This window comes from Lithobates pipiens, unplaced genomic scaffold (assembly GCF_037356315.1).
Source record: "Lithobates pipiens isolate NorthernLeopardFrog02 unplaced genomic scaffold, aLitPip1_a1.2 Scaffold_1, whole genome shotgun sequence".
Classification (NCBI taxonomy): domain Eukaryota; kingdom Metazoa; phylum Chordata; class Amphibia; order Anura; family Ranidae; genus Lithobates; species Lithobates pipiens.
In genome coordinates, this window is record NW_027507685.1 from 180,846,770 (window position 1) to 180,859,068 (window position 12,299).

The 12,299-nt window shown below is 39.0% G+C and overlaps 1 protein-coding gene across 3 annotated transcripts in view; it reads right to left on the reverse strand.

Moving 5' to 3' along the window:
• The window catches only part of GOLGA1 (golgin A1), a 242,492-nt gene that overhangs the window by 208,533 nt on the left and 21,660 nt on the right, over positions 1–12,299 (reverse strand). For all 3 annotated transcript variants that reach the window (XM_077478985.1, XM_077478983.1, XM_077478984.1), the window contains one exon: positions 6,962–7,052. In XM_077478985.1, the coding sequence (XP_077335111.1) occupies positions 6,962–7,052 (91 nt within the window). The remainder of the gene's footprint in view (positions 1–6,961; positions 7,053–12,299) is intronic.

A 12,299-nucleotide genomic window follows, 5' to 3' on the forward strand; every position in this document is an offset into this window, starting at 1 on the left:
GGCTTTATCTACTACAGCCCAAAAAAAGTTTTTGTTTCTACTGTAAAAAGGGAAAAGTCTATCATGGAAAGGTCTGTATTGTACTAGACTGTAAAGTGTCGATTTTAACTACTTCATTACACACCTATAGTTATAGGACGTCCGCAGGAGGGATCTCCCATACTTGGCCGGCGTCATGATGTCGTCAGCTTCCCGGCCGCCACGTTGCTCGGGACCCGGTGCGCGTGCCTGGCGGCCACGATGTCTGGCAGGCACCCACGATTGCCCGTGAACACAGCAGGACCGTGGATCTGTGTGTGTAAACACACAGATCTACGTCCTGTCAGGTGAGAAGAGCCCCATGGTGTGTTCTCAGTACAGAGGAACACCAATCGGTCTCCTCCACTTGTGAGCCCCCGCCCCCTAGGAAACATAATTAACCCCTCGATCAACCCCTAGTGTTAACCCCTTCCCTGGCAGTCACATTTACACAGTAATCAGTGCAATTTTATAGCACTGATCACTCTATAAATGTGAATGGTCCCAAAAATGTGTCAAAAGTGTCCGTCACAATGTCACAGTCATGAAAAAAAAAAAAATGAAGATCGCCGCCATTACTAGTTAAAATAAATAAATAAATATGCCATAACTCTATCGGATTTTGTAGACACTATAACTTTTGCGCAAACCAATCAATATACACTTATAGATGCTCTCCATCCGATCTGACAGAGCTTAAGCTATTTTTGCATAGAAGAATGGGCAAAATTTCACTCTATAGATGTGCAAAGCCGGTAGAGACTTGCAGCTGTAATTGCAGTGAAAGGCGGTTCTACAAAGTATTGATTCAGGGAGGTTGAATACAAATGCATGCCACACTTTTCAGATATCTATTTGTAAAAAAATGTGAAAACCATTTATCATGTTCCTTCCCAATTATGTGCCACTTTGTGTTGGTCCATCACATAAAATTCCAACAAAACACATTTACGTTTTTGGTTGCAACATGACAAAATGTGGAAAGTTTCAAGGGGTATGGATATTTTTTCACTGTATGCTTTGTAAGAATGACTCCCTTTAATTTGTTGAGGGTTCGATTATTCAAGCTTTCTCCTAGCTTTGCTAATATAGACGGAAAGGTCTGTTTTTGGATTAGGGTTAGCCTTCAATAAAATGATCTAATGAGCAATTGAATGTGTGTATATTATATATACACGCACACACAGCGCTTTACAAAAGTATTTGCCCCCTCCTTGGCATTTTTCGTGTTTTGTTGCCTCACAACCTGGAATTAACATGAATTGTTTGAGGATTTGCCTCATTTAATTTACACGATCATGCCCACAATTTTTAAGATTTTATATTTTTTTATTTGTGAAGCAAAACAACAAATAGGACAAAAAAAAAAACCCAGAAACATGTGTCAATATTTTGTACAGCAGCTATCATAGCTCCAAGTCGCTTTGGATAAGTCTACGAGCTTGACACATCTTACCACTGTGATTTTTGCCCATTCCTCCTTGGAAAACTGCTCCAGCTCCTTCAAGTTGGATGGTTTGTGCTTGTGAACAGCAACCTTTAACTCTGACCACAGATTTTCTATTGGATTGAGGTCTGGTCTTTGACTAGGCCATTCCACCACATTTACAAATTTCCCCTTAAACCACTCAAGTGTTGCTTTAGCAGTGTGTTTGGGGTCATTGTCCTCCTGGAAGGTAAACCTCCGTCCTAGCTTCAAATCACACACAGAGTGGGACAGGTTTTGCTCAAGAATATCCCAGTATTTAGCACCGTCCAGCTTTCCCTCAACTCTGACCAGTTTTCCCAGTCCTGACTGCTCCAAAAATCCCCACAGTATGATGCTGCCACCGCCATTTTGTTTTTTGCTGAAAGGAATGTCTTTCTTCTGGCCACTCTGCCATAAAGCCCAACTCTATGGAGCATACAACTTATTGTCGTCCTCTGTACAGATACTCCAGTCTCTGCTGTGGAACTCTGCAGATCCTCTCATCTCTTGGCAGGTTTGCTGTTGTGCCATGTTCTTTACATTTGGTTAAGACAGATTTGATGGTGCTCCTAGGGATCAAAGATTTGGATTTTTTTTTATAACCTTACCCCCGGACTTGTACTTCTCAACATCATCCCTTACTTGTTTGGAGAGTTCCTTGGTCTTCATGGCAGTGTTTGGTTAGTGGTGCCTCTTGCTTAGTTGTTGTAGCCTCTGGGGCCTTTCAAAAAGGTGTGTATATTTAATGACAGATCATGTGACATTTAGATTGCACACGGATGCACATCATTTGACAAATGATTTGACTTCTGAAGGTAATTGGTTGCACCAGAGCCTTTTATGGGCTTCATAACAAAGGGGGTGAATACATACGCACCTGCCAATTATCAGGTTTTATATTTCTGAAAAATAGTTTTATGCATTTTTCTAATTTTACTTCACCAACTTAGACTATTGTGTTTTGATCCAATCACATATAATTCAAATTAAAAAAAACATTGAACTAAAGGCTGTAATGTAACAAGATAGGTAAAAAGCCAAGCGTCTGATATGGGAAGTGTTTCCCAGGATCAGCACTAATATCAGACAATAGTACTATTTATTTTAATGAAAAAGGATCTCCATTCTGTTCTATGCATGGCATAGAAGATAGAACCTGGCGTCCACACTTAAATATATTGATGGAAAGGATGTACAGCATGTGCTGTTGTGGACCAAATCAAATACAATTTACGGGCCATATAAAACTTTGGATAGATTTGTCATTAGTTAAGAGTACTAGAGGCAAATGATAGTTGCTTAGACTTAATGCTGTACTATAGGAGATATAATGTTCATGTGTTTAAAAGAATTAACTAAAATTGGTGCAGTGTTGTTTCCAAACAGTGTCCATCAAGATGCCAATTAGTGCCCATCACTAATGCCTCTCAGTGCCTCCTCATCAGTGCTGTCCATCAGTGAAGGAGAAAACATTTAATTTGTTTAGCAAAAAATAAAAAATCTGGTGGTGATCACATACCACCAAAAGAAAGCTCTATTTGTGAGAAGAAAATTATCATTTAGTTTGGGTACAGTGTTACAGCGCAATTGTCATTCAAAGTGAGACAGTGCTGAAAGCTGAAAATTGATCTGGGCAGGAAGGGGGTGAAAGTGCCCTGTATTGAAGTGGGTAAATAAAACTGTTAATGATAATAAAAATGGTGCATCAATTCAAGGAGCTACCGGTATGCAGAAAAAAAATGCAGTACTAAGCGATAATGTGGGATAATATTGTGAAGCAATGATAAAGTGCGCTTGTTTAAGAAGCTATGTAGCAAAAACAAATAAGCATGAATGATTATCCCCAAAAATAAAAAAAATAAGTAATGCAGTAATATGCGATATTAAGTGAAACAGTGATAAAATAAAAAAATAAAAAATAAAAATAAATAAATAGACAAATATGCACGAATGACTATTCCTCAAAAAACAAAAAAAAAAAATTGAAATGTTCAGTCTTACATTTGTCTATTTCACATATTATCGCATATCACTGCATTTTTATAGATTTTTTTTAAACTAGGGAGTCATTCTTGCATATTTGTCTATTTTTTCTGCATATCTTCTAGTATTAGCGCATGTTATCACTGTTTTACTTAACGCATATTACTGCAATTTTGTTTTATTTTTATTTTATTTTTTACATTAGGGATAATCATTAACGCATATTTGTTTATTTTTGCTGCATAGCTTCTTGAACAAGCACACCATTTTTATTATCATTATTTGTTTTAGAGTGTTGAGGTCGCTTGCTAATGGTTGCAGCTTTTTCATGTGTATTTTTACAGCGATATATTTTTCTTCTGCATTTTATATGTATATCAGTTTTGGTTGGTTGTGAAGTCCATAGCAGTGCATAAGTACTTTATATTTAAATAAAACAATTAATTTACACCTAGAGTAGGGTTACTTTTCCCCAGGTTGTAAATATGTTAATGTCCTTAGGTTGGAGAAGTATTATCAAAACAAGAAGAGTTTAAATTTAAAGATGGGTGGCATGCTAATTTTAGACAAGGATTTTAACTGGGTAAAACTATAGACAAAACGGTTATAAATCATTTTAATAAACATATAGGAATTGTGGGATTGAATTGATTTGTCTAGATGTATTATCAGATTTATGGTTAGTTACAATGATGTAGATCTCTGCAACCAATAATTTTGTACCATGCAATTCTATGGTGAAACTTTGGTATAAAAATGGCCTGTGTGCCTTCTTTCTTCCAGCAAGTAATGAACTTACTCCTAGCTGTAGATGATGTTAATAAAGCCTCTTGCTCTTTTGTAAAGTTGCTGTCTGGTTGTTTTGTTACTATTTTACATCAAAACTCCTATCAACCTGATTGAGCGAGAACGTAATAGTGCGTGAGGCGCTTTATCCTGTAGAGAGTGTAAGCTCTGGAGAGGAGCGGTCTTATCCACTTAATAATGGTGGGTCTTGAAGCAGGATGCCTCTTGTAAGGTCCTGATGGCAGGAAAAATAGGAGTCCATCTTCCCGATAAAGCCTTTAAAAATAAATAAATAATCGCCTTTATGATGGCTCTAACCGCATCCAGACAGTGATCAGCAATATCCTTTGGGAACAAAAAAGGAAGGGAATGGCTTTGTTCAGTTAGAAGACTGATACCACTTTAGGGAGGAAGGAAGGCCTTGGATGCAAGACAACCTTAAGAATCAGGAATAGCTGCTTGATAGAAAGAGCTGCTAACTTAGAAACAGGTCTGCCAGAGCAGATAGTCATCAAGAAGGCAACCTTCTAATCTTTCAGTTTGGAAAAAGGAACCTTCCTCCTGTGCCATTTTGAGGGGGCACTTGACAATCACATCCCTTGTATGCCCTCCTTCAAAGGGCATACAAGTGAGGCGTCTTTTACAGGCAGTTTCACCTGTCCAGGATTAGAGCCATAGGATTCAGTGCATATAGCCAGAAAAGAGCGAGAGCCATTCTGGAGGTTGTGTCATGACTTGTTCGAGGGCATCAATGTAAAAAAGAAGGTCTGTAAGTGTTCTGCCAGAGTTTGTCCTGGAAGACCGGATCCTTCCTCAGTCCATTTTTCTGCAGTTTGACAGACAGATTTCAGAAATAGCTGGTTGCAGAGCTGGGTCTTATAAGAGTAAAGAGCCTTTAAGAACATCTCAAACCTTATCAGCAGAATTTCTGAATAAAGTAATATCTTCTATAGGTACAGTGATTTTTTTTTTAAGACTGAGATGGCAGGGTCTACTACCGGAACAGCCCACTTTTTTGTGAACTCTTTTGAATAGAGCTCAGCAATGATTCTTGCAGGGGTGAAAATCAGGACTGACTCAATTATCAGAAACTGTCCATTCCATTTGTTCATGAATGGAGAATGTATTTTTAGTATTAGCAGGACTCCAAGTACCCAAAAGAACATAGCAACAGAGGAGAATCAAGAGCGGCAATGCCTAGGCTTTTGCACACAGGAGAAGCAACCATATCAACGGGCCTGGGGAGTGAGAAATATTCTGTGGCCCCCTCTAACACCAACTCTGGGCACTCTTCATTCCCCACAATGTCTGCCTAATCTTCTTCAACAGCATATCAGGTTCTGACCGATTAGAGACAATGGTTTGGGGAGGAAACCTAGCTCTTTTGAGCTCTGGACAGCAAGGGATTTGTTAAAGCCAATAGTTGTCTAAGAAAGTGAGACATGGTGGCAGAAAATTTCTTTATCAAGAAAAGTTTTTTATTCTGCTTCTTCAAATTTTCCCATCCCTGTGGTTGAAAACAAATGTAAATTTGACCCCATTAATGATTAGAAAATTGAATGAACTTTCATAAAACAAAAAGTATTCAAAAATCTATATGTGTATGGACAGCACAAGCTTTGGGAGGTGGAGTTTAAACGCCAAGTTTGTTAAGTTTACATTGTATATCTAAAGATATGTTCATAAACACTTTCCAGTCGCTTGATATTTTAAACAAAAAACTATTCAGGATACATATAATATATAAAGTAATAGAGATGCATATGATACCTGCCATGGGTCTATAGTAAAGGTCAAATCTCAGGGTGATAACATCTTACCTATCTATTTCACTGGTCCCGCTTTACCCATCACAGTGGGCATAGCCCTGGAGGGGTCTTCAGGGCCTGGGTTCCATAGGGATGGACCAGTCCTGGGCCTGTGTACAACACCTTGGCTAACTACACGCATTGCACCGAGTGAGCTCCCAAGCAGAATCCAGTGTCCAAAGCAACATTACAGGGCATGCACATGGTGTTGGGTCTGAATCTAGCTGCCAAGGTTGCAACGATCCAGCTGCACTGCTTCTATTGTTGTATCAGAAGACAGTGTTGGCTTAAGAGTGAATTGAAGAATCTGAAGTAAAAATAATGAATGACTCTTGGAACGCCTCTCTCTCTTACAGAGAAATCATTCTATCACCTTAGAAGACTAGCAAAAAAAAAAAAAACTGAGCACTCACAGTAGGATTGGAGAGGGACATCTGGGGGATAGGGAGAGCATACAGCAAAGCTTTGCCAATGACTTGAAACTTGAGTTTATGAATATCCAGCCTGTGTCCTGTACTGTACCATTAAGATAAACATACACATTCATATATAGAGAGCATACATACAAGCTCCCTGAACAATCTGTTAAGGAATACCTGCATGGAGTTCAAACGTGATTTTGTTCATGAAAGACCTATCATATCCATGTTACCTTCCAACAGCCACTAACCATACATAAAACCTGTTAAAATTGTGGAGAAGCAACTTTTTTTTTCTTTTTTTTTAATAAATTAGGTGCAAAAACTAAATGATCAAGAACGGAATAATGCAATTCGATTTTGCGGGAAAAATATATAGTGTAATTTTTGACAGAAATCAAACCCCTGGAAATTAACTAAAGTCTTTGTAAGCTATACATACAGGTACTGCAACCTTGGAAATGTAATAGTAAGATTACCTGATAATTTGGCTTCCAGCCTACGGATCTGATTATTTCTCCTGGAGATCTGAGAGGGCAGATCATCACGGGAGCTACTGCCATCTGATGCCTGTGGAAGCAGAATAAAAAAAAAAAAAAGGGTTAAAAAATGGTTTTATGAAGGAGATGTATGGTTTTTTTTTCTTCAGAATCATGGTTACCTAGGTGGATGCAGCATTGGTCCAATGCTGCATCTGTTCCCTGCTGGTCTCCAACACTGAGAACTGAGTGAGCCAACACCGCTGATCGTGAGCAGAGAGCTGGTGACTGTCAGTCACCACTCTCTGCTCTACCCCCTCACTGGAACGCTGAGCTGTGGAGGGGGCAGGAGCGGCTGGCTCAGGTTCTCATCGGCTCGCTTAGAGGCAGAGCCTGGTGCCAGTCCAGACATGTGGGCACATCCCAACTCCATTGTCGCGAGCCTTTAACGCTCTGTGACATCAGCAGACTTCACCCCGCTTTCTGCTGAAAATGGGTCATCGGAGTGCAGAGGGAACTGCACTCCTGTGATCTTTAGGAGGAGTACAGGTAAACGACCTGTGGCTGTACTTCTCCTTTAAAACCAAATGAGAAAAAACTTGGCTCTGGATTAGGCACAGGAGGTTCCCTACAGCGTCAGGACAGCATCAGGAAGTTGGGGAAAAGTGGCAGGAAAAACAAAATATAGCAATAAAATAATGGTATTCTCAGGACCACGAGATCAAAAGTTAGAAGGCTTAGTAGAATGACAGGAAGGACCTCGTTATGGTCTCGGAAAAAGCGTTTGTGGAAGCACACTAGGAAAAAGACTTGGGAAGATCTACACAAGTTCAGTGGAGCAGAGTTGCTCTCTAATGGTGCAAGGGAAGGAAGTGAAAGACGGAACGTGTTTGTGTTAAGTGGTCGCCAGCACAGAGGTGCCAAAGTGAGGCACTTGTGTCTCCTGACCACCGGTTGGAAACATGGGGGGGGGGGGGGGTGTATGCGACAGGTCATCTCCTTATCGGGGGAGGGGGGTTGTCAGGAGAACCCCAATCCTTAGGTCAGAAGTGGGCTGTGCAGCATTGTTTGGATCAAACTTTTGATCGGGGTCATTTGGGTGGTTTCTGTTGCAATTATGATTAACAAAGAGTAAACACAGTTGATCGATAATAAATGGCTTCAGCCAAAATACTAAGCATGAGTGAAAAAAAAAAACCTGGAAGAACTTCCGTGCGGATGTGATGTCACCGGAGGTGAGGATACAGCCAGGATACATACAGGAAGAGCACACTGGAACACTGGAGGCTAGGTGCTCAGAGATTTAGTTCCTTCTACTGCGGGTGCACGGCACGGGAATGTTTGTACTTGTCAGGCACTTTACGTACACTCACAGGTATGTCCGTACTTGCGAGTGTTCATAAAGTGAGAGTCCGTAAAGCGGGGTATGCCTGTATAAGTAAAGAGCATCTACTAAACTGCTGAAAGAGAAAAAAAATTAACAAAAAGTATTTTCTTATATTTTTTTCTAAATATTTAAATATTGGTAATATATTCAGGTAATATGTGCAATTGCTTTAGTTTTTAGTTTTTTTTTTTTGTATTTTAAAGTTGCATTTCTGATTGTCAAAAAGCAATATTTTTGTTTATGAAACTTGGTTTTATTTATAAAGATGTGGCTGAATCTGTGTCTGTAGTGCATGTTCAAACATTAATACCATAAATAATAACATGTTATTATATTTTTACTCCAGAAGTATAAAATTTGTTTTGAAATTCTAGAGAAATGTTTAACCACTTACAGACCGGACCATTTCGCTGGTCAAAGACCAGACCACTTTTTGCGATTCGGCACTACGTCGCTTTAACTGACAATTGCGCGGTCGTGCGACGTGGCTCCCAAACAAAATTGACGTACTTTTTTTCCTACAAATAGAGCTTTCTTTTGGTGGTATTTGATCACCCCTGCGGTTTTTATTTTTTGCGCTATAAACAAAAATAGAGCGACAATTTTGAAAAAAAACGCATTATTTTTTTTTGTTATAATAATTATCCCCCAAATATATATATATATATATATATATAAAAATGTTCCCTCAGTTTAGGCCGATACATATTCTTCTACATATTTTTCGTAAAAAAAAAAAAAAAAAAAAAAAAAAGAATCACAATAAGTGATTGATTGGTTTGTGCAAAAGTTATAGAGTTTACAAAATAGGGGATCGTTTTATGGCATTTTTATTAATAATTTTATTATTATTTTTTTACTAGTAATGGCGGCGATCAGCGATTTTTATTGTGACTGCGATATTGCGGCGGACGCATTTTTGGGACAATTGTCATTTATACAGTAATCACTGCTATATAAATGCAGTGATTCCTGTGTAAATGACACTGGCAGTGAAGGGGTTAACCAGTGGGTGGCAGTGTAGGGGTTAAGTGTTCCTAGGGGTGTGTTACTAACTGTGAGGGGGCTGGGCTTTCATTTAGTGAACACTGATCTCTGCTCCAATCACATGGAGCAGAGCTCAGCGTCACTAGTTTCTAGGCAGAATGGGGAAATGCTGTTTACACGGCATTTCCTCCATTCAGCCTTCCCGTGAGACGATCGCGGGTATGCCCGCAGCGATCGAGTCTGCGGGACCCGCGACCGGACTCACGGGGGTCCCGACCGGCACCCTGCAATGGCAGGGCGGCATTAAAGATTGGACGTACCTGTACGCCAATATGCCTGCCCGTGCCATTCTGCCGACGTACATCGGCGTGCGTGGGTCGGGAACCGGTTAAAATAATGCATTACAATTTAACTAAACCCATTAGATTTTAGTTGACTAAAATGTAGTCCCTTGAGTTTAACCACTTCAGCCCTGGAAGGATTTGCCCCCTTCCTGACCAGATCACTTTTTGCGACACGGCACTGCGTCGCTTTAACTGACAATTGTGCGGTTGTGCGACGTTGCACCCAAACAAAATTGAAGTCCTTTTTTTCCCCACAAACAGAGCTTTCTTTTGGTGGTATTTGATCACCCTTTTGTTTTTTTATTTTTTGCGCTATAAACAAAAATAGTGACAATTTTGAAAAACAAGCACTCATTTTTACTTTTCTGCTACTTTACTTTTTGCTATAATAAATATCCCATTATATATATATATATATATATATATATATATATATATATATATATATATATATATATATATATATATATATATATATATATATATATATATATATATATATATATATATTCTCTCTCAGTTCAGGCCAATATGTATTCCTCTAAATATTTTAGGTAAAAAAACAAAAAAAACAAACAAACAACACACACATCGCAATAAGCGTATATTTATTGGTTTGAGCAAACTTTATAGCATCTACAAAATAGGGGATAAATTTATGGCATTTTTATTATTCATTTTTTTTAATTAGTAATAGCTGCGATCTGCGATTTTTATCATGACTGCGAACACATCGGACACTTGACACTATTTTGGGACCAGTCATTTATACAGCAATCAGTACTATAAAAATGCACTGATTACTGTGTAAATGACACTGGCAAGGCAGGGGTTAAACACTATAAACACTAGGGGCGATCAAGGGGTTAAGTCTCCTAGGGAGTGAGTCTGCGTGTTTGAGGGGGGCGTACCTGCACGCCCATTTGCCCAGCCGTGCCATTGTGCCGACGTAGATCAGTGCCAGTTTCTCTGTGTAAGCGGATGCAGAAAAGGCAGCCGACAACAGAAGCCCCATAGTAACTCTACGGGTGACGTCACTTCCCAGCCAGCTGTCTCCTGTCCTGCACAGAACTTCCCTGCAGGAGACCCGAGTGGCTTCAAAAATTTATCTATAACGATTTTTTTCTTTGAAGGGTTAGTTTAAATCTGAGGATTGTGTATGCAAGCAGATTTAGAGATTTTAATTTTAGGGCAAACTTCCACTTTAAGATCACGTCTGATTTGGGGGTACTGTATAGTACCACCCATCAATAGTCCAGTTTTGAATGAGCTATTAATGTGATTTTTTTTTTTAAAGATATGATAAAACGTTGTGGTTTTTAACCTATATATAGTGCTATGTCCATATTGCCTCAATATACTTTTCTTTACATTGAAATATGGGACGTAGGTACCGCATTTACAATATTCTAGAACACTTTAGATTACAAATTGCCAATATATCACTTTGCAACTTCCTTCTTAGAAAAAAAAAATATTTTAGTTCCAATAAAATACATAAATGCATGTACTGTAGTTCCTACGGTCAAATTCCACCTGGCGTCTATCTATGCAAGACTTCCCTAAGTTTGCAATGCTTTCCCCAAGAGCCTTCTTGCTATAAACCACATCATGTTGTAAAAGGAGAACTGATGGGAATAGCAGTAAACTAATTAATAGGGCATAAAATATTTCTACAGCCCCATTACAAAAACCGTATGTATGAATTTTCTCTCTTTTTTTTTTTATTAGTACAAAAAAATAAAATAAAATAAAAACGGGCACGCACGCACGCTTGAGATTTATTTTTTTTTTTAACAAACTTTGAGGGGTTCATCAAGGACATTGGCGTGACAGAATATGTCTTCTCAAGACAGAAAACTGCATAAGATGTACGATTGCTTAATTCTGAACACAGCTACACCCCCAATTATAAGACATTTATGTAACCACATTATTTTAATTAGTTTAGTTAGACTCGCGCTCCCTGACAGTCTTTGTCGGACCTGTTTGAACACAGCTGGGACGAAGGGGATGAGTCAATGCTTTCACTCATTTAGCTGGGTTGTAAATTTTAGTAGCAGAACCAGACCAATCAATATAAACCATTTCCCAAAGGAAAATCAAGTTGGAAATGTTCAATAAATGTTATTAATGCCAAACTTTACCCTTAACATGTTAAAAAAAGAATCTTCTTTAGCAAGTAACATACATTCCACATTAATAATTCTGCTCCCAAAATTAGTGTGCCATAAATTGCCTTCAGCATTGCTCCTGTTTCTTCTTGCTGAAGGCTACCATTCTGCTGAAGCCCAGAGCCCCTGAGCAGCAGTAAATTATACAGCGGAACTGAACCCATCATTTTAGTGGTCTCAAAAAAAGTTACATTCCTGAAATGCTGGGATTGCTGTCACCTTTGCTTGTGCTCTCAGCCAAACTGACAAACCATCAATGGCTGGTGTCATAATTGATCACATGTACAGCATAATTGCAGTTGCAGATCAAACAGAAGCATCTTCCTTGGCTGCAAAGCCATTCCGCTTTAAACCTGTCAGCAGATCGACATCTACATATTCAGCAGTGCCTAAAAATAAAGAGCAGCTGAGCATGTGCAGAACTGGGTGCAACAGTATATTACTGG